This window comes from Thamnophis elegans, chromosome 14 (assembly GCF_009769535.1).
Source record: "Thamnophis elegans isolate rThaEle1 chromosome 14, rThaEle1.pri, whole genome shotgun sequence".
In the NCBI taxonomy this organism is placed as follows: Eukaryota; Metazoa; Chordata; class Lepidosauria; order Squamata; family Colubridae; genus Thamnophis; species Thamnophis elegans.
The window spans coordinates 5,279,894-5,303,002 of record NC_045554.1 but is presented as its reverse complement, the minus strand read 5'-3'; the positions used below and the strand labels follow the sequence as shown (position 1 = coordinate 5,303,002).

Genomic DNA, 23,109 nt, shown 5'->3' with positions numbered 1-23,109 from the left:
TATCCAAGCAAGGTTCTTACAACATTTCCCTGAAGATTTCCTAAGGTGAAACGGTTAAACTCAGGGGTGGGCTTCAAAATTTTTAGCAAGGATCTCTCTGCCCAGTTATTGGGTGGGCATGGCCTAGTTGGCCTCCTGCACCACTCCCTTCTAGCACTGATGATATCACCTAGTTGGGTTATGAAATATGCGTAAGGAAGAAACCACATTCAGAGAGCACCAAGGACTTCACAGTCCTTCTCCTCCTCCCTACAAATCCCACTCCCTTCTAGCACTGATGATATCACCTAGTTGGGTTATGAAACATGCGTAAGGAAGAAACCACATTCAGAGAGCACCAAGGACTTCACAGTCCTTCTCTTCCTCCCTATAAACCCCAACTCCCTTCTAGCACTGATGATATTACCTAGTTGGGTTATGAAACATGTGTAAAGAAGAAACCACATTCAGGGAGCACCAAGGACTCCACAGTCCTCCTCCTCCTCCCTATAAACCCCAACTCCCTTCTAGCACTGATGATATTACCTAGTTGGGTTATGAAACATGTGTAAAGAAGAAACCACATTCAGAGAGCACCAAGGACTTCACAGTCCTTCTCTTCCTCCCTATAAACCCCAACTCCCTTCTAGCACTGATGATATTACCTAGTTGGGTTATGAAACATGTGTAAGGAAGAAACCACATTCAGAGAGCACCAAGGACTCCATAGTCCTCCTCCCCACAAACCCCCACTCCCTTCTAGCACTGAGTACTTGAGAGACCGCCTGCTGCCAATTACCTCCCACAGACCCATTAGATCTCACAGGGTTGGCCTCCTCCGGGTGCCATCTACCAGCCAATGCCACCTGGATATTACCCGGGGGAGGGCCTTCTCTGTGGCAGCTCCGGCCCTCTGGAATGAACTCCCCGCAGGGATTCGGACCCTCACCTCTCTCCAGGCCTTCCGAAAAGCCGTCAAAACCTGGCTTTGCCGGCAGGCCTGGGGGTGATGAGTTCCCTCCCCTCTCGACATGTATGGTTGTGCGACTGTTGTCCACTTTTATTATTTGTATTTCGTTTTTATGTTCCCCTTTTCCCCCATTTGAATTGTTCGCCGCCCTGAGTCCTCCCAGAGAAGGGCGGCATACAAATAATAAAATTCTATTCTATTCTATGGTGTTATCTAGTTGGGTCAGGAGATGTCTGCAAGAAAACCACAAAACTCAGAGACCACCAAGCAACCCCACGCTTCAACCCCGGGTTACAACTATTCTCTTCTACCAATTACACTAGCATCTATTTTGCCCACCCCTCTCACGTGCATTACAACTTTGAGTTTTCCTTCAAATCTGGCTTCCATACCATAGTAAGTCAGAAAGTTATTGGGTGTGTATAGCCTATCTATCCCTTCACATAAAGCCAGCAAACCGATGCACTGATATTATAGCGCTGTGAACATAAATGCCTCTTTTAAAATAAAACAAAAGATGGTACAACAAATTTTGTGATAGCGGAATGGTGGTATGCATCGAAGCTGATTTTAAGTTATGGTCAAGTTCAACAAAATCCGATGCGAAGTCTTGTCACAATTCCATGGACAACATTCCTCCAGGGCTTCCTGTCCTCTACCATCCTCTGGGGTCCATTTAATCTCATGCCAGCTGCTTCGGTGTCTCCATCCAGCCACCTCATTCTCTGTCATCCCCTTCTTCTTCTTCTGCCCTCCATCGTTCCCAGCATGAGGCTCTTCTCCAGGGAGCCCTTCCTTCTCATGAGGTGGCCAACTTTTTGAGTTTCCTCTTCAGGGTCTGGCCTTCTAAAGAGCAGTCAGGGTGGATCTCCTCCAGGCCTTCCTGTCCTCTCCCACCCCCAATTTAAGCTCACACCGACTGTTTCAGTGACTCCATCCAGCCACCTCCTTCTCTGTCGTCCCCTTCTTCTTCTTTTGCCCTCCATCTTTCCCAGCATGAGGCTCTTCTCCAGGGAGTCCTTCTTCCTTCTCATTAGGTGGCCAAAGTATTGGAGTTTCATCTCCAGGATCTGGCCTTCTAAAGAGCAGCCAGGGTTGATCTCCTCTAGGACTGACCGGTTGGATGGCCTTGCAGTCCAAGGGACTCAATGCAGGAGTCTTCTCCAGCACCAGAGTTCAAAGGCCTCCATTCTTTGGCGCTCAGCCTTCCTTATGGTCCAACCTTCACCGCCAAACATTGCAACAGGGAAAACCACAGCCTTGACTAGACACACTTTTGTTGGCAGGGTGATGTCTCTGCTTCTTAGTATGCTGTCTGGATTTGCCATAGCTTCCCTCCCCAGGAGCAAGCCTCTTTTAATTCCTTGGCTGCAGTCCCCATCTGATGTGATCTTGGAGCCCAGGAAAATAAAATCTGTCATCACTACCTCCATTTCTTCCGATATTGATGTTTCTTTGATATGGACGATTGCTGTTTGTCCTAATCCTACTTACTCTGGTTATCCGCGAGGCTGTGTGCCCGTCTGCCGCCAGGAAAAACTTACACACCCTCCAGCTTGTCACTTTAAAATATTTTGCTTTGCTCTCTCTGACTCTCTTTCTTTTTCCCCTCGTTTGTTTGTTTTCCAAACACACCCTGGCCCTCTCCTGCGTCCATCCCAATGTGCAGGCATTTAAAAAACAACAAGCCTGTGTTCTGTAAATCACGTGTTTTCTCACAATTTCCCCATCGTGTAAGCAATTCTCCTGAATGCATTCCTTGTTGTGTGCTGTTTTCCTTGAGGAGAAATTGTATACACAAAGCAACCGTAGGAGTGCTAATTGTTCGGAGAGGCAGAGTGAAATTCAGCGGGTGAGAGAACCGAAGGAAAATTCCGTTGTGGGTTGCATATTTGATGGGGAAAAGATGAATTAAGCCAGCCCGGATTGAAAATATAAATTAAATCTCTCCCCCCCACACACTTTTTTTCCCTTTCTGTTTCTCTCTAACCAGGTTTCTGGTTGGGGGCAGCTGGGTGACTCTCTGATTTCTGCACCCCAACCTGGAGGTGATAATAGGGGGCAAAAGGACTCCCCAAATTAATGCGGCAAGGCTACATTTTGTATAGGGTTTTTTTTGGGGGGGAAAAACTCTGCATAAATAAAAGTTAAAAGGGCTGTGGTGGCTCAGTGGCTAAGACATTGAGCTTGTTGATCAGAAGGTCGGCAGTTCGAATCCCTAGCGCTGTGTAACGGAGTGAGCTCCCGTGACTTGTCCCAGCTTCTGCCAATCTAGCAGTTCGAAAACACGTAAAAATGCAAGTAGAAAAATAGGAACCACCGTTGGTGAGAAGGTAACAGCGTTCTGTGCATCTTCGGCGTTGAGTCATGCCGGCCACATGACCACGGAGACGTCTTCGGACAGCGCTGGCTCTTCGGCTTTGAAACGGAGATGAGCACCACCCCCTAGAGTCGGGAACGACTAGCACATATGTGCGACGGGAACCTTTACATTTAAATACAAGTTGCACCCATTTTAAGGGATGGATATAAATCACTGATTCCCTCTTTGCCATTTTATGTCATCCGAGCATTTATTTTTCTCTTTCTCGTCCTTTCTTAGGCAAACGAGAGAGCAGGAAACCCCTCCTGACTTTTTTTATTTTTCCGACTATGAGAGACACAATGCTGAGATTGCCGCATTTCACCTGGACAGGTAAACGATGGGGAGGGGGAGGGGGTAAAATGGGAGGGCGGGGGAGTGAGCTGAATTCAGTGTTTGGACGTTCTAACAGTTGAGTCAGTTTTTCAGTATTTTGCAACAGGATTGTGTAGGAGTTCAATCCTTTGTTTCTTCTTCTTCTTCTTTTTCTTCTCCTCCTCCTCCTCCTCCTCCTCCTCCTCCTCCTCCTCCTCCTCCTCCTCCCTCCTCCTCCTCCTCTTCTTCTCTTTCCTCCCTCCCTCCCTCATTTCTGCTTCGTCGTCTTCTCCTCCTCTTCCTTCCTCCCTCCCTCCTTTCTTCTTCTTTTTTTCTCTTCCTCTCCTCCTTCTACTCCTCCCCCTTCTACTCCTCCTTCCTCCCTCCCTCCCTCATTTCTGCTTCATCGTCTTCTCCTCCTCTTCCTTCCTCCCTCCCTCCTTTCTTCTTCTTTTTTTCTCTTCTTCTCCTCCTTCTACTCCTCCTTCTCCTTCTACTCCTCTTCCTCCCTCCCTCCTTCCTTTCTGTTTCTTCTTCTCCTCCTCCTCCTTCCTCCCTCCTTTCTCCTCCTACTCCTCCTCCGTCACCACTTTCTTCTCCTCCTCCATCAGAAAAGATCACATGGAACTCCACAGTGAAGTAGCATTGATGATTATTTCTGATATACTTTCAAAGGTGGGCAGTTCCATAAAGTGAATATTAACACGGGAAAGAACCACTCTTGGCAAACAGCCCCCTAGGAATTGTCTATCTACAGCACTAAAAAGAGGACCTTTTCCCAAATTTGAAGGACTTAAGTGGTACATCCTGGGAGAGGGTTCCCACCAGGCCATTTCTCAAGTTCCTTATGGCCCTGTTTGAATTCAAATCTCAGTAAGTCCCAACAACCAAAAAGGCACAAGCCAGGTTTTAATCTTGACTAATCCAACCCGCCTTATTTTTTTGCATATATTTTTTTGGCACATAATTATGAGGTCTAACTGACTAACCCATTATGATACTTGTATTTGTAGCCCATCCTGCAGACGTTTCTGTCTTATGGGATTTATCGGATTAAAACCGTCTCTTCCTGTTTCCCTACCAGGATCCTGGATTTCCGCCGCGTCCCACCAGTTGCAGGCAGGCTGGTTAATATGACCAGAGAAATAAGGGACGTTACTCGCGACAAGAAACTATGGAGAACCTTTTTTATCTCACCAGGTATGGGGAAGACTTCGTTAACTTCCTGGGCATCAAAATAGGTCCCAGGTGACGGGCAGCAGTTAAAACAAGGACCATGAATTATTGCACATATCAATATTTAGGGTTCCACCACAAAACCGCGGTAGACTAAAGCGCGCTCGACGAAAGCGCGTACCTGACATCATCAAAGTGCGACGAAAACATCACGCTGTGAGCGGTAAAGTTAAAATTAATGTGAAAACCTTACCCTAACCCCCCCAAACCTAACCCTAAACCTAACCCTAAACCTAACCCTTAACCTAACCCTAAACCTAACCCTTAACCTAACCCTAAACCTAACCCTTAACCTAACCCTAACCCTAACCCTAACCCTAACCCTAACCCTAACCCTAACCCTAACCCTAAACCTAACCCTTAACCTAACCCTAAACCTAACCCTTAACCTAACCCTTAACCTAACCCTAAACCTAACCCTAAACCTAACCCTAAACCTAACCCTAAACCTAACCCTTAACCTAACCCTAAACCTAACCCTAAACCTAACCCTTAACCTAACCCTAAACCTAACCCTTAACCTAACCCTAAACCTAACCCTTAACCTACCCTAACCCTAACCCTAACCCTAACCCTAACCCTAACCCTAAACCTAAACCTAAACCTAAACCTAACCCTTAACCTAACCCTAAACCTAACCCTTAACCTAACCCTTAACCTAACCCTAAACCTAACCCTAAACCTAACCCTAAACCTAACCCTAAACCTAACCCTTAACCTAACCCTAAACCTAACCCTAAACCTAACCCTTAACCTAACCCTAAACCTAACCCTTAACCTAACCCTAAACCTAACCCTTAACCTAACCCTAACCCTAACCCTAACCCTAACCCTAACCCTAACCCTAACCCTAACCCTAAACCTAACCCTAAACCTAACCCTTAACCTAACCCTAAACCTAACCCTAAACCTAACCCTTAACCTAACCCTAAACCTAACCCTAAACCTAACCCTAAACCTAACCCTAAACCTAACCCTAAACCTAACCCTTAACCTAACCCTTAACCTAACCCTAAACCTAACCCTAAACCTAACCCTTAACCTAACCCTAAACCTAACCCTAAACCTAACGCTAACCCTTAACCTAACCCTAAACCTAACCCTAAAGCTTAACGTAACCCTAAACCTAACCCTAAACCTAACCCTTAACCTAACCCTAAACCTAACCCTAAACCTAACGCTAACCCTTAACCTAACCCTAACCCTAACCCTAAAGCTTAACGTAACCCTTAACCTAACCCTAAACCTAACCCTTAACCTAATCCTAAACCTAACCCTAAACCTAACGCTAACCCTTAACCTAACCCTAAACCTAACCCTAAAGCTTAACGTAACCCTAAACCTAACCCTAAACCTAACCCTTAACCTAACCCTAAACCTAACCCTAAACCTAACGCTAACCCTTAACCTAACCCTAAACCTAACCCTAAAGCTTAACGTAACCCTTAACCTAACCCTAAACCTAACCCTTAACCTAACCCTTAACCTAACGCTAAACCTAACGCTAACCCTTAACCTAACCCTAACCCTAACCCTAACGCTTAACGTAACTCTAAACCTAACCCTAACCCTTAACCTAACCCTAACCCTAACCCTAACCCTTACCTTTACGTGAATTGGCTTGCTTTAAAAGCGCTTTTTAAAGCGCCCTTTTTTCTCCGCGGTCGTATTTGTCGCGCTGCTGATGACGTCAGGTACGCGCTTTAATCGGGCGCGCTTTAGTGGACAGCGGTTTTGTCGTGCCACGATATTTAGGTCCACCGGAAAGGTTTTTAAAGGCTATCAGGGCCTTTCATTTGTCAGCCTTGTGATTCAGCCTCTCAGTTTCACTCGGCAAAACGGAGGAATAATTTCCATCCAGGGGGAAGCCAGAGATAATAAGCCCTCCCCGAAAACGTTGCAACACAGCAGCAGCCGTGGGGCGACCATGCTTGCTGGCTCTTGCACCTCAAAAAGAATAAGACCTCCCTGAAAATAAGGCCAAGGGCTTATTTCGGGGATCAAAAGAAAATAAGATCCTGTCTTATTTTGGGGGGAAACGCGGTAGCTAAAAGGCTTGATTGGCTGCCTCTCGTTGGCTGAAAGGAGAGAGCCAGCCTGATTGGTGTGTTATGTGTTCAAAGCAGTGGTGGGATTCAGCCGGTTCGCAGCTACTCGGGAGAACCAGTTGGTAACTTTCTAAGCAGTTCAGAGAACTGATTGTTGGAAGAAATCTCCTTTTGTTTTTTTCCCACTTTGCAGGGCTAATCCTGTAAGGAAGGAAGGCAGGAAGGGAACATTCTGGTGTTGTTTCTAGCCTCATCTTTATTGCCCTGCTTACAGAACCTGCCTCTCCGGTTAAACCTTATTACATTGTAACAGCTAAGGCAAAGCGCCCATCGACTTGAGTGACCTTGAGTTGGCCACGCCCACCCAGTCACATGACCACCGAGCCACGCCTACCCAGATGGTCATTAGGACAGAGAACCGGTTGTTAAATTATTTGAATCCCACCACTGGTTCAAAGCCTGAATTATATCAGCTTCCGGAGAGGATGGAGATTTTAGACACCATCTTTATGCCTCTGAAAATCCACCGTTGCTTTGGTGATGCTCCTCTGTCTTAGAAACCATTCCAGTTAGACCTTGGAGAGGGCGGTGAGGGTGTCCCATGAGGCTGGAATTGCCTGCTCCGTTTTAGTAGCAAGGCTGCCGCCTCGAATTTCTTGGCATTATATTCAGGAGACCAAGCTGAAAAATTCTCATGGTAAAGGCAGGAATTGGGGAAGCCTCTACCTAATTCTTGTTCCTCATCAAAACAAGAAAAAGTCCACTGGGAAATGGACTTTTAAAATGGGTTTACATTTTTAAATAAGGGAGGGAGGGAGGAAAAGAGGGAGAGAGTTAGGGAAGGGAGGGAGGGAGGAAAGGAGAAGGGGAAAGAGGAAAGAAAAATAAAAAAGAGGAAAGATGGAAAGAGAACAAGGAAGGAAAAATGAGGAAAGGCCAAGAAGAAGAAGAAATGAAGAGGGAAAGAAAAAGAAGGAAGGAAGGGAAGAAGGAAAAGAGGGAGTGAGGGAGGGAAGAAAGGAAGGAATCAAGGGATGGAGGAAAGAAGGAAGGAAGGAGAAGGGGAAAGAGGAAAGAAAAAGAAAAAGAGGGAAAGATGGGAAGAGAGCAAGGAAGGAAAGATAAGGAAAGGCCAAGAAGAAGAAGAAATGAAGAGGGGAAGAAAAAGAAGGAAGGAAGGAAAGAAGGAAAAGAGGGAGTGAGTTAGGGAGGGAAGGGAAGGAGGGAGGAATGGGAGAGAGTTAGGGAGGGAAGAAAAGAAGGAAGCGAGGGAGGGAGGAAAGAAGGAAGGAAGGAGAAGGGGAAAGAGGAAAGAAAAAGATGGGATGATGGGAAGAGAGCAAGGAAGGAAAATAAGGAAAGGGGAAGGAAGAAGGACGAATGAAGAGGGGAAGAAAAAGAAGGAAGGGAGGGAGGGAAAAAATCAGGAAGGAGAAGGGGAAAGAGGAAGGAAAAAGAAGGGAAGATGGGAAGAGAGCAAAGAAGGAAAAATAAGGAACGGGCAAGAAGGAGAAAGAATGAAGAGGGGAAGAAAAAGAAGGAAAAGAGGGAAGGAGTTAGGGAGGGGAGGAAGGAAGTGAGGAAGGAAGTGAGGGAGGGAGGAAAGAAGGAAGGAAGGAGAAGGGGAAAGAGGAAAGAAAAAGATGAGATGATGGGAAGAGGGCAAGGAAGGAAAAATAAGGAAAGGGGAAGGAAGAAGGAAGAGGGGAAGAAAAAGAAGGGAGGGAGGGAGGAAAGAAGGAAGGAAGGAGAAGGGGAAAGAAAAAGAAGGAAAGGGGAAGGAAGAAGAAAGAATGAAGAGGGAAAGAAAAGGGAGGGAGGGAGAAAGGAAGGAAGGAAAGAAGGAAGGAAAGAAGGAAGGAAGGAAGGAAGGAAGGAAGGAAGGAAGGAAGGAAGGAAGGAAAATATTGTACTCAAAGTGCAGCGAATGGAAATAGCTCAGTCATTTCTTTACATGCATTTTCTACACCTTGCTAGCTCTCCACTTTCCTTAAAGAATGGTGTTAGCACTCAGGTGGGAGAGAAACTTTAATAACTCCGGCTGTAATTTTCGAAAGAATCATTTGCCGAAATCAGTGGGAGTTCTGGGGGCTTTTGTTCCCCTTGGCCAATCCCAGAGGTTTATGGATTTCCGCCCCTGTCGTTCCCTCTCCCTCCCCTCACCCCACCCCCCCACCTTCCGGGAAATTGACAATAGCAGCTTTGCTTCACTTACTTGAAAGAAGAAAGGGAGATCAGAATCTTTTCAGGGTTTTTTTCCCCCTTTTTAAAAGAACGTGCTCAGGATTATTTACATTCCCCAGGTTCTGACGTTGGGAAAGAAAGAATAGTGGCCAACTGTAAATTGTCCATATCGCAAAAAGAGAAAGAAATGATTGTTTCAAACGTTACAGAAACTCAACCTCAGACTAACAGGGAATTCTCAATTTACGACGGCGATCAGAACCGTCATTTATCTTGCGAAGGGACTGTGAAGAGAGTTGTGTTCAATGTTACGCCTTTTTTGGCGCGGCGGTTAAGGGAATCCCTGTGGTTGTTAAGGGAACCATGCAGCCGTTAAGTGAATCCAAGCTCCCCTCCCCCCCCCCGTTGACTTTGCTTGTCGGAAGCTGGATAGGGAGGTTACAAACGGCGATCTCGTGACCCCCCTGGGCAGGGTTCATCATCTTCTTTTAATGAGCCCTTGCGGGATGAATCTGAATGGAGCTACCAGAGTGGCTGGATGCCCTCCCTGTTGCAAATGCAGAGTTTTATAAAGCAGAGATATTCTCATTGTGCCCAGAAAGAAAAAAATATCTGCTTCTACCTAGGATTGAACTCACAGCCTTCTGATTGTGAGGCGAGAGCGCCACCTCTAGGCCACCGCACCATGACCCCCCCCCACACACACACGGGACAGTGTAATTGCCGATAAATACACACCAGTTGCCAAGTGTCCCAAGTTTTGATCATGTGAGCGAGATGATACTCCAATAATGAAGTGAACTCAAACAATCAATGTAGGCATTTCAGCCAGTTATATATAAAAAGTTATTCAAGTTCTAGTCTCTTACATACCATTGTAAGAATACATTCACGTAATTGTTGTTCTTCTTTACATTTGTCATTCTTACACATTTGTATAAGACATGTAATAATACATTATTCCATTTAACAGGTTATAATATACAGTTTGGGTTGTTTTATTTGCCATTCCTTCCCCCTGTTGTAACAGTACCTTATTTCCCCTTTCTTTTCTCCCTCCCTCCCTTCTTTCTTCCTTCTCTCCTCCTCTCCCTCCCTTTTCTTCTTCCCTTGCCTCTCCCCTACTCTTCCTCTTCCCCCCTCTCCTTTTCTTTCTCTCCCTTCCACCTTCCTCTCCTTACCTCTTCCTTCCTTCCCTCTTCTTCCTCTCGTTCCCTCCTCCTCCTCCTCCTCTCTCCCTTTCTTTTTCTGCTGATAGGTGTCCCTTTCAAATCTCAGTTTATGTTTTCTTCGGATGGTATTTCCGCAAACCCAAATGTAATTTAGTGTCATTCATGTCAGCCAGCTCTCAGCAAGTCACAAAATCATCCCGTAATCGAGCCCTGAAAATCCTATTTATTTATTTTCTTTCGTCAAAGCATGTACAGATAACACAGTGATGGCTAATCTTTTTGTCACCAAGGGCCTAAAGCATGTGCTCTGAATAAGGAGACAGTAAAACAGGGACGGTAGGCACACTAGTGCGCTTATGCACGCCCCATTTACGGACCTCTTAAAAATGGGGTGAGCTCCATGGTAGACAGTTTGAGGTTGGAGCTGTGGGTGGTCATGTGATCATGTGGGCATGACCAAGTCAATGTCACTCAGGTCGATGGGCACTTCGCCTTAGTTCTTACAATGGTAATAAGGGTTAACTGGAGAGGCAGTTTCTGTAAGGAGGGCAATAAAGATTAGGCTAGAAATAACACCAGAATGTTTCCTTCCTGCCTTCCTTACAGGATTAGCCCTGCAAAGTGGGAAAAAACAAACAATTTCTTCCAACAACCGGTTCTCCGAACTGCTTAGAAAGTTACCAACCGGTTCTCCTGGATAGGCGCGAACCAGCTGAATCCCACCACTGGCCAAGCTTAGGTCAAACCGGAGACGGTGCAGTTCTAAGTTGTCTAACCCCCAAATTTCAAGCTTGGTGGTATAACGGTCCCATCGTTCAACCTTGAGCCACAAATATTCTCTTCCACCCCTGTCGGTTGTCCACCATGCTTCTCCTTCTTTCTGCAGCCAACAACATCTGCTTCTACGGGGAATGCTCCTACTACTGTTCGACGGAGCACGCCCTCTGTGGCAAGCCGGACCAGATTGAAGGATCCATGGCCGCCTTCTTGCCCGACTTGTCTTTAGCCAAACGGAAAACCTGGAGGAACCCGTGGCGACGTTCCTACCACAAGCGCAAGAAAGCCGAGTAAGTGTTGCGGTTAAGAGCCAGCCCGCTGCTTCTGCTACAGCCCCCATGCAGCAAGTTGTCAGTTCTCCATGGTTTGCCTGTAATTCCACCACCGCTGAGCAGCCATCGGTCTGCCAAACGCAGAAGAGACACAGTGAGAAGAGGAAGAACAGACGCTGGGCTGAGATGTGTTGGCTTTATCTGGATGGCCCACTCCTTCATTTAACCCAGAGGGTGATAGGATAGGATAGGATAGGATAGGATAGGATAGGATAGGATAGGATAGGATAGGATAGGATAGGATAGGATAGGATAGGATAGGACAGGACAGGACAGGACAGGACAATAAGAATGGAATGAATTAAATTAGAATTAAAATTATTAGAATTAGAATTATTAGAATTAGAATTATTAGAATTAGATTAGAATTAGTAGAATTAGAATTAGTAGAATTATTAGAATTAGAATTATTAGCATTAGATTAGAATTATTAGAATTTAATAGATTTAGAATTATTAGAATTTAATAGATTTAGAATTATTAGAATTAGAATAAAATTATTAGAATTAGAATTATTAGAATTAATAGAATTAGAATTAGTAGAATTAGTAGAATAAGATTAGAATTATTAGAATTAGAATTATTAGAATTAGGATGATTAGAATTAGAATTATTAGAATAAGATTAGAATTATTAGAAATAGTAGAATAAGATTAGAATTATTAGAATTAGATTAGAATTATTAGAATTAGATTAGAATTATTAGAATTTAATAGATTTAGAATTATTAGAATTTAATAGTTTTAGAATTATTAGAATTTAATAGATTTAGAATTATTAGAATTTAATAGATTTAGAATTATTAGAATTAGATTAAATTTATTAGAATTAAGATTATTAGAATTAGAATTATTAGATTAGAATTATTAGAATTAGAATTAATAAAAGAACAGGATCTTGGAGACAAGTCCAGGGAACGGGACAGGAATACAGAGTTTGTTCTGAACCCTTTCAAGTTACTCTTATTCATATCAAGGCTTTTGGGGAAAAAAATTTCTAGAACAGGAGTGTCAAACTCAAGGCTCGGGGGCCGAATCCGGCCCGCGGGGTGCTTAGATCTGGCCCGTGGGGGCCGCCCTGCAAACAGCGAAAGACTGGCCTGCAGTGCCTCTGCCAGCGAAAACGGAGCTCAGGAGGAACGCATGTGTCCCTCCTGAACTCCATTTTCACTAGCAGAGGGTTGCAGGAGGCTGTCGCATCAGAAAACGGAGCTCGGGAGCCCGTTTTCACACACAGAGCACTTGGGCCACCACAGGCACCTCCAACACCAGTGATGTCAAGCTGGCCATGCCTAATCTGTCCACACTCCTCCCCCCCCCCAACGTCAAACACAACCCTGATGTGGCCCTCAATGAAATCAAGTTTGACACGCCTGTTCTAGAAGATCATAAGCAGGTGGAGGTTCGTATCTTTAAAATATAGATGTGCGTATTTCCCCGGTTAAACTCACACCCACCAACTCAATCCTTGCGGACATCCAAGTATGGGAGCATTGTTGGTGACTAAACTCCCCAATCTGTATTATTTTTCTTCCCATCCAGGTGGGAAGTTGATCCGGAATACTGCGAAGAGGTTAAACAAACGCCACCTTACGACCGGGGAACAAGGATCTTGGATATAATGGACATGACTATATTTGATTTTCTGATGGGTATGTTTGTCGTCTTCGGAAATGGAGTAGCACTCTTCGAATTTGGGCAGATAATTATTAGTAGTAGAATGTGTATCATTTGTAGATATTTTTTTTAGCTAGTTGTTTAGGCTTATTTTGCCATGACGCACACTTGAGAGACCGCCTGCTGCCAATTACCTCCACTAGGCCAATAAGATCCCATAGATTAGGCCTCCTCCGAATCCCATCAGCCGGTCAATGTCGACTGGCAACTACCCGGAGGAGAGCCTTCTCGGTGGCTGCTCCGACCCTCTGGAACGAACTCCCCGTGGAGATTCGTACCCTCACCACCCTCCAGGCCTTCCGCAAAGCCCTTAAAACCTGGCTGTCCCGACAGGCCTGACTTCAACCCCACCCGAATAGTATGACTGTTGCGCTTTTTAACGATGTATTGTCTTCATATATGTAACTTGTTTTGTCCTTCCCTCCCCCTGAATTGTGAGCCGCCCTGAGTCCCCTCAGGGGAAAGGGCGGCATACAAATAAAGTAATCTAATCTAATCTAATCTAATTAAGGACTTTCTTAGGTGACGCGAATAGCAAAATATCAGAGCTGGAAGGACCTTGGAGGTCTTCTAGTCCAGCCCCCTGCTCTAAGAAGGAGACCCTACACCATTTGAGACCAATGGGTGTCCAATCTCTTCTCAAGAACCTCTGGTGTTGGAGAACCCACAAATTCTGAAGGCTTCAACTGATCAATTCTTCTGTCAGGCAATTTCTAGGTTGATTTTGATCATGGGATGAAGGATCATAAGACAATCCTGTTTTTTTCTTGAAAGGCATTGGACAGCCAGAATGGTATAGGATCTCCTGTCTTCTGACCTAGGGTGCCCGAAGTCCTCGTCCCGATAAACCCCTTTTATTTAATTTACAGTGAATTCCTCTCCAGCAAAGTTTTTCCTCTCCCACAGGATAGTTCACATCTACTGATTTTTATCAGGCTTGGAGAGTGGCCAGGCCGATATCTTTCAGACGCCGCAATATTTGGCAAGAATGCAGGAATGAAGTAATTGTCTCCTGCAAACTCCACTCCCCTTTCGCTCCTCTTTTATTTCCTCTGGGAGGGGCCATTCTTCATCCACCTGTGGCCTTAACTCCCAAGTCGACCCCTGTTCTTTAGCTGTTCCCTTCATCTGGCAAATCTGCGCATGCGCACACTGGGAACAGGCTCAAACTGTTCTTCTGCCTCACTGATGTCTGACTCTGAAGGCAGCTGATAACTGTCAGACGGCCCTGGCTCCCTCTCTGCCTCCGACACAGAGCCCTCGTCAGAGCCTTCCCCAGACTCCCGGACTGGCCCATGTTCCTCCCCAACCTCCTCACTGTCCGAATCTGCTGCCAGCTCCTCTGGCCACTGGCGGGCCACAACATCCTGCTTGAGAAGAGGTTCAACTAGAAGACCTCCAGGATTCCTTCCAAACCTATGATTCCCTGTTCTGAGTTTGTACGTTATAATTTGCTTAAGATGTCCAACATAACGTTCTGCTAAAGATCTTTTTTTCTTTTTTTGTTATTTTTTCCCTCCCTTTTACAGGTAATATGGATCGACACCATTACGAGACCTTTGAGAAGTTTGGAAATAATACTTTTATTATCCACTTAGACAACGGAAGAGGGTAATTATGGGGGAGGTGGGGTGGGGTTGGTACTTAAATCTTCCCTGTTTATTCTGGCTTCACCACTTTTCTTTTGCCTGAAAAAAAGATGTTACGTATGCCCACATGTCACTCTACCAGGACACTGGTTTTTCTAGCTCAGAGATCGGCAATCTACGCAGGTTCACTTCATTTCGCGACCCCAGTTGAGAGCGGCAACTCAGTCATTAAGTGAAACAATGGCTAAGGGAAACCATGAAAAGTAAGGTTCTACATTGAGGCAAGAAAAACAAAATGCATACATACAGTATAGGTGGTACCTTGCTCAACAGTAGCAACTGGGGGAGGGATCTTGGAGTCCTAGTGGACAACCGTTTAAATAGGAGCCAGCCGTGTGCAGCAGCTGCCAAAAAAGCCAACACAGTTCTAGGCTGCATCAACAGAGGGATGGAATCAAGATCACGTGAAGTGTTAATACCACTTTATAATGCCTTGGTAAGGCCACACTTGGAATACCGCATTCAGTTTTGGTCGCCACGATGTAGAAAAGATGTGGAGACTCTAGAAAGAGTGCGGAGAAGAGCAACAAAGATGATTAGGGGACTGGAGGCTAAAACAAATGAAGAACGTTTGCAGGAACTGGGTATGTCTAGTTTAATGAAAAGAAGGACTAGGGGAGACATGATAGCAGTCTTCCAATATCTCAGAGGTTGCCACAAAGAAGAGGGAGTCAAGCTATTCTCCAAAGCACCTGAGGGCAGGACAAGAAGCAATGGGTGGAACCTAATCAAGGAGAGAAGCAACTTAGAACTGAGGAGAAACTTCCTGACAGTGAGGACAATCAATCAGTGGAACAGAAGTTGCCTACAGAAGTTGTGAATGTCCCAACATTGGAAGTCTTTAAGAAGATGTTGGATATCCATTTGTCTGAAGTGGTGTAGGGTTTCCTACCTAAGCAGGGGGTTGGACTAGAAGACCTCCAAGGTCCCTTCCAACTTTGTTATTCTGTTCTATGGCTGTGCTTATGATCGCAGTTCGACTTTCCGTTGCTTTATAGACCTGTGTGAAGGTAGCCAAGGAAAAGAAATAATATTTTCTTTGAAGACCTGTGGTGGGGATTAGGAGGCCTGCCCACGTTTCCTGCAAAACACGGCTTTGGCTCCAGAGCTGAAGTTTAGCCCATGGCTAAAATCATTGCATTAAAAGAGTGCATTCATTTTCTGCCCTGACTTTTCGCCAAGAATTTGAGGCCGAAAGTGTATTTCTAGTGAATGCTTCTTGTGTTCTTCTTTCCTGCAGGTTTGGGAAATATTCTCACGATGAACTGTCTATCTTGGTGCCTTTAAATCAGTGTTGCCGGTATGTTTGGCATTCTTCTTCTTCCTCTTCTTCTTCTTCTTCTTCTTCTTCTTCTTCTTCTTCTTCTTCTTCTTCTCTTCATTGGGGATCAATCTGGGGAGGATTTGGGGGACTGTACACACAGAGTCCTTCACTTAGGACCACAACTATTTGCATTACAATGGCATCGGATGAATGGTGGTTGCCTTAATCAGTCCTTAATGTTCAGGGTGTCTAAACACCCCATCTATCAATCCACATTAGTGATTGATAGATGATAGATAGGAGAGAGAGAAGTGAGAGATGATGGATAGATAGATAGATGATTAGAGAAAGAGGGAAGAAAAGAGAGATAGACAGAGAGACACCCCGACCAATATTAAAGCATGTACCACTGGCCTCCCAGGTGATAAAGTAGAAAACCATCCACAAAGCTTAATGATGCTGCCTTTCAGAGAGGCAAGCCAAGGGCTCAATGGGGTGAATTTTCTAAGGGGTTTCTCACCCAAGGCGTTCTCGAGAAGACGATACAGAGCCCAGCAAGTGAGATATTGAGGTAGGTAGGTAGGTAGGTAGGTAGGTAGGTAGGTGGTGATAGATAGATAGGATAGATAGATAGATAGATAGATAGATAGATGATAGATAGATGATAGATAGATAGATAGATAGATAGATAGATAGATAGATAGATAGATAGATAGATAGATGATAGATAGATAGATAGATAGATAGATATGAATGGAGAGAGAGAGAGATAAAGAGAGATTCAAAGAAAGAGAAAGAAAGATGAGAGAGAGAGATAATGGATGGATGGATGGATGGATGGTGGACGGACGGACGGACGGACAGACAGATAGATAGATATGGATGGAGAGAGAGAGATGGATATATAATAGATAGCTAGATGGCAGATAGACAGACAGACAGAAATATTTTCTGTATGGGTAAAGCTAGCTGTTTAGTGTTGAATCAAGGAAGCCCATGTAGTTGGAATCCCGAGTGAGTCCTTCCAGAGACCAGTTCTACTAAACACAGTTTAAAAAGAAAAACACCATAGCCCAAGTATGCTCCACCTCTTACCTTCCAACTCCTTCTTCCTCCTAGAATACGGAAGTCCACCTACCTGCGTTTACAGCTCCTGGCCAAAGAGGAGTACAAACTGAGCCAGCTGATGGAAGAATCTTTGCTGGAGGACAAAATCGCCCCCATCTTGTACCAACTGCACCTCGAAGCCATGGACCGGAGGCTCCGGATAGTCCTGAAGGCCATCAGGGACTGTATAGAGAAAGGAAGTTACAACAAGGTGGTGGAGAATGACTTTGCCTCCCCGAGGAGCACCGTCACGACCGAGAGGTAGTGACAACGGACACGCCATCCTTCAACGCCGCTGAAGAAAGATCAACACGTCGACCAAGCCACCCAACCCAACAGTCTCGCGAAAGACTGTGCATAGGCCAACGTTTGAATTCAGTGAATTCAGGAATCGCTCTTCTAATTGTTCTCCAAGTAGCTAAGGCGTAGACTCTGCAACAGATATTAAGACTGAGAGTAACAGGTAGCTCTGCCGTCAACTGTCCTCGGGGCAATCCACGTGTTCTCCGTGGGCGCGGTCTCCCACCTGCCGTGTTTTTGTTCCCCATCCAGCCTCACTTGACTTAGGTTCTAAATTATTCTCCATCATCAGCGAGGGCTTTGGAGTCCACCTGTGGGCGGAGCTTCTGGCAAGCCCCACCTCCCCCCACCCCCGTGCTTTCATTTCTCCAAGCGGCCAGTGATTTCACAGCCCCCTCTTCTTTCTCCTTCCTGATCCTTAAGCACAAGTGGCAACACCACCACCACCCCTGCACATATAGACACACTCCCGCTGGGAAGACCCAGTAGGAAATGCTATCACGTCCTCCAAATATCCTGGAGCCGACTTCATCTGCAGGACAAGGAACTCCCTTGTCCTCGTCGCAGTTTTCCAAATAGAATTAGGAGAAAATAAATAAACATGGAAGATTGGGACACGGGACCTTCTCACTGGCTGGAGCGACCATCCCGTTCCTTCCCTCCTTTTTTCCTTTGTACAGAAAGCTGGTCTTTATTTAATATTTTGTATTTATCGGATGCGGTGGCTGGCTCAGCGGCTAAGATGCTGAGCTCGTCGATCAGAAAGGTCGGCCGTTTGGCGGTTCGAATCCCTAGCGCCACGTGACGGAGTGAGCTCCCGTGACTTGTCCCAGCTTCTGCCAACCTAGCAGTTCGAAAGCAGATAAAAAAATGCAGGTAGAAAAATAGGGACCACCTTTGGTGGGAAGGGAACAGCGTTCCGTGCGCCTTCGGTGTCTAGTCATGCCGGCCAATTGACCACGGAGACGTCTTCGGACAGCGCTGGCTCTTTGGCTTTGAAACGGAGATGAGCACCGCCCCCTAGAGTCGGGAGCGACTAGCACATCTGTGCAAGGAGAACCTTCACCTTTTTATCTATTTATAGAGGAGACGGTCGTGTTGTGTTGTTCTTTTTTTAAAAAAAAAAAACGGAAAGTGCTACTTTTGGACGAGGAAGGGACTCACTGATTGTCTACCACCCTCAAGGTGGTCCCCAAGAGGATTCCCAAAGAAGAGAAGTTCCCATCTCTGGTCGCTGCTCGAAGCTATCCTAGATATGAATCTGGGTTTGTGGGTGTTCGGGGTAGCGAAAGGGGTGAATGGGTTAGGAATTTTGGAAGCGGTGCACACCAGAAGAACTTCGACTATAAATATTCTCCCTAACAAAGGGAGAGAAGGAAGGGTCAGGAATGGAGAAGGCCACGCTACAGACGTTGCCTTCAACATGGGCGTGAAACCTTACTTCCTTGGGTCTACTTTCAAGATGTGGCCCTCCTTTTCTCGTGCTCCTTCATGGCTGCCCATGGTCTCCCACTTGCTCCCCAGCATCTCCAAGACTGGGCCAGCTACAGCCAAGCCAAATAGACTCCAGAAAGGACCACCATCTGCAGAGGTGCAGCAAGAGAGACAATCGACGCATCGGCGAGAATACTTGAATGCGGTTTGACAGAGTGATGTTTAAAAAACAAAAAAATAAGAAACCACCACAGATAAATGGTACTATTTATCCCTCTGAAAGTAGCAGCTCTTCCTTCTCTTTCTGGACTGTTGAAGCTGAGCTGCTGCCTTTGTTTTTTCTCAATTCTGCTTTTGATAGTTTTCTTTTATGTAAATATATACATATCCGAGTTTTAAAAAAAAAGACACAGATTAAAGGGGAAAAGAAACCAAGAAGCTGCTTTCAGCGGCAGTAGAATTTTATGGCTTCCTCCTTTCCTTCCTCCCTCCATCCCTCTCTCCTTCCCTCCCTCTTGCCTCCTTTCATACATCTCCTTCCTTCCTTCCTCCCACTCTCCATCCTCCTTCCTTCCTCCCTATCTCCTTCCCTCCTGCCTCCTTCCTTTCTCCCTCCCAGTCTCCATCCCTTCCTTTCTTCCTTCATTCCCTTCCAACCTTCCCTCCGCCCTATCTTCTTCCCTCCTGCCTCCTTCTGTCTCCTTCCTTTCTCCCTCCCAGTCTCCATCCTTCCTTCCTTCCTTCCCTTCCTCCCTATCCCCTTTCCTCCTACCTCCTTCCTTTCTCCCTCCCAGTCTCCATCCTTCCTTCCTTTCTTCCTTCATTCCCTTCCCACCTTCCCTCCCCCCTACCTTCTTCCCTCCTGCCTCCTTCTGTCTCCTTCCTTTCTCCCTCCCACGCTTCATCCTCTCTCCTCATTCCCTCCTTCCATTCTGTCTCCTTTCTCCCTCCTTTCCTTCTTTCTCCCTCCCTCCTTCCCTCCCTCTTTTCCTTCCATCCTCACTCCTCCCTTCCTTCTTCTCTCTCCTTTCTTTCTTTCTTTCTTTCTTTCTTTCTCTCTTTCTCCCTTTCTTCCTTTTTCCTCCTCTCCGTGGATTTGTTTGCAGTGTGGTCCCAGTGCAATAAAGATATGGCAAATATGTGGCCTCCGTGATTCCGTGATTCCACTCATCCCAACAGGGGAAAAAAATGCACTAGCTCAAGGCTGTTTATCTCCCTCTTTTTAAAAAATTTATTTTTCTGAAACACGAGTTTGAGCGCGTTCCACCTTGACCTGCCTGAACATGCCCCAGAAGGAGACTCTTAAGTCACATTAATTCACCCAGGTGCCTCCAGCTTCTACAGACAACCTTTTCCACGGTGCCTCTCAAACCACAGAAAGTTCTCTCTTTCGCTCTGCCTGATCAGATTTGTCCCTTGTTCTTCTTTCCTTTGTCTCTCGTTTTGGCCAGCTTCACGTGACAATTGATCCCTCTTTCACCCCCTCCTATTCTTTCCCAGGGCTGAAGCCTCTACAACTTAATTTCTCACGGTATTGTTCATACATCTTGTTAGGTAAGCTCCCCCATTGGGAGAGCGAGTATGTTCAGCGAAGCGTTGTGAGAGTTGTGTTGGAGAACACACAAACCAGCATACAGAGACACTGCAGTTTAAATAGGCTTTTACTTTCGTGGAAATAGAGGTATCAGAGTCCATCAAACAGTCCAAGTCATACACGGATATGACAGTCAGCCATCAATGTCTTTCAGTTAAGGGATAATCCAAATAACATAGTCCAGTATCATATAATCAGTTCAGTACTCAAAGTTTGCTAGCAGTTGCAAAACTTACAATAGCTCACAGCACTTTCTAACAGCCAGCTTCCAAAACACTCAGATCAGATCAGCCCAGCATCTAACAAACAGAGAACTAACAGTCATTCTGGCTCCCTCTTATGGCCGATTGAGGAAAACAGCAACCAATCACATTTTACAGTATTGTTTAAAGAAACAGGTACAGCATTGCTGTATGATTTATATATTGCCAACCCAAACATTAGAATTATATTCCTAACACATCTGAACAAGGCACCATGGGTGTCAAACTCGATTTCATTAAGGGGTGTATCAGGTTTGTGTTTGACCTCGGGGGGTGGGGTGAGGGTGGCAAGCATGACATCACTCATGTTGGGGGGGGCTTGTGGTGGCCAGAGTGCTCTGCCAGCAAAAATGGGCTCCCGAGCTCCATTTTCAGCTGCAACTGCCTTCTGCAACTCTCTGCAAAAACAGAGCTCGGGGAGAATGCACAGCCCTCCCAAGCAGCTGAATCAGATGAGAAGGGGGCATGGGAATCAGGGCCAGCATCAAAGCTACCTGAGAGCTCAGAGCGGGAAGAGGGAATGGAGCTGGCAGAGAGAGGGGGGGAGAGGGTGGGAGGGAGCCTGGGATGCCTATCAGCCCTCAGATGGGGATTTAACAGCCCCCAGGTCTGCAGGTGGCTGATGAGGAAGAGGAGGAACAGATGGGTCCACTGCCTGATGCACAAACGTGCAGAAGGCAGAGGAGAGGAGAGCAGTGGAAATCTATGGGCCGGTCCTTGGGATGAAAGAGCCACCGCTGCTAGCAAAGCGCCACCCTAGCTCTGGGGATCAAAGGCAGGGGGCAGAGATGAATAGGTGTGCAGAAGACAGAGGGGCGAGGAGAGCAGTGGAAATCTATGGGCCGGTCCTTGGGACAGAAGAGCCACCGCTGCTAGCGAAGCCCCACCCTATCTATGGGGATAAAAGGCAGGGGGCTGAGATGAATAGTTGTGGCCACAAAAAGTAGAGGTGCGACTCCCTTAACAACATTCTTGCTGAAATGTTCGGCCTGATGATAGCAATAACCCTTAGACTTATATGCCGCTTCACAGTCCTTTACAGCCTTCTCTAAGCGGTTTACGGAGTCGGCCTTTTGTCCCCAACAATCTGGGTCCTTGTTTTACCCACCTCGGAAGGACGGAAGACTGAGTCGATCTTGGGTCCCATCAGGAAGGAAGGAAGGAAGGAAGGAAGGAAGGAAGGAAGGAAAGCAATAGCACTTGGATTTATTTACCACTTCACAGTGCTTTTACAGCCCTCTCTAAGCAGTTTATAGAATCAGCCTCTTGCCCCCCAACAATCTGGGTCCTCATTTTACCCACCTCGGAAGGATGGAAGGCTGAGTTGACCTTGGATCCCATCAGGAAGGAAGGAAGGAAGGAAGGAATGAATGGAGGAAGGAAGGAAGGAAGGAAGGAAGGAAGGAAGGAAGGAAGGAAGGAAGGAAAGCAATAGCACTTGGATTTATATACCACTTCCCAGTGCTTTTACAGCCCTCTCTAAGCGGTTTACCCCCAACAATCTGGGTCCTTGTTTTACCCACCTCGGAAAGATGGAAGGCTGAGTCGACCTTGGGTCCCATCAGGAAGGAAGGAAGGAAGGAAGGAAGGAAGGAAGGAAGGAAGGAAGGAAGGAAGGAAGGAAGGAAGGAAGGAAGGAAAGCAATAGCACTTGGATTTATATACCACTTCACAGTGCTTTTACAGCCCTCTCTAAGCAGTTTATAGAATCAGCCTCTTGCCCCCCAACAATCTGGGTCCTCATTTTACCCACCTCGGAAGGATGGAAGGCTGAGTTGACCTTGGATCCCATCAGGAAGGAAGGAAGGAAGGAAGGAATGAATGGAGGAAGGAAGGAAGGAAGGAAGGAAGGAAGGAAGGAAGGAAGGAAGGAAGGAAAGCAATAGCACTTGGATTTATATACCACTTCCCAGTGCTTTTACAGCCCTCTCTAAGCAGTTTATAGAATCAGCCTCTTGCCCCCCAACAATCTGGGTCCTCATTTTACCCACCTCGGAAGGATGGAAGGCTGAGTTGACCTTGGATCCCATCAGGAAGGAAGGAAGGAAGGAAGGAATGAATGGAGGAAGGAAGGAAGGAAGGAAGGAAGGAAGGAAGGAAGGAAGGAAGGAAGGAAAGCAATAGCACTTGGATTTATATACCACTTCCCAGTGCTTTTACAGCCCTCTCTAAGCGGTTTACCCCCAACAATCTGGGTCCTTGTTTTACCCACCTCGGAAAGATGGAAGGCTGAGTCGACCTTGGGTCCCATCAGGAAGGAAGGAAGGAAGGAAGGAAGGAAGGAAGGAAGGAAGGAAGGAAGGAAGGAAGGAAGGAAAGCAATAGCACTTGGATTTATATACCACTTCACAGTGCTTTTACAGCCCTCTCTAAGCAGTTTATAGAATCAGCCTCTTGCCCCCCAACAATCTGGGTCCTCATTTTACCCACCTCGGAAGGATGGAAGG

At 46.1% G+C, this 23,109-nt stretch overlaps 1 protein-coding gene across 1 annotated transcript in view; it reads left to right on the top strand.

Annotated features, from left to right (window-relative positions):
- The window catches only part of FAM20C (FAM20C golgi associated secretory pathway kinase), an 80,464-nt gene extending 62,512 nt beyond the window's left edge, over positions 1-17,952 (top strand). The window contains 7 exon segments of the mRNA XM_032231213.1: positions 3,552-3,644; positions 4,711-4,826; positions 11,153-11,333; positions 12,917-13,026; positions 14,581-14,662; positions 15,941-16,000; positions 17,084-17,952. Of these exon segments, the coding sequence (XP_032087104.1) occupies positions 3,552-3,644; positions 4,711-4,826; positions 11,153-11,333; positions 12,917-13,026; positions 14,581-14,662; positions 15,941-16,000; positions 17,084-17,336 (895 nt within the window). The 3' untranslated portion in view covers positions 17,337-17,952.
- The last annotated feature ends 5,157 nt before the right edge of the window (positions 17,953-23,109 follow it).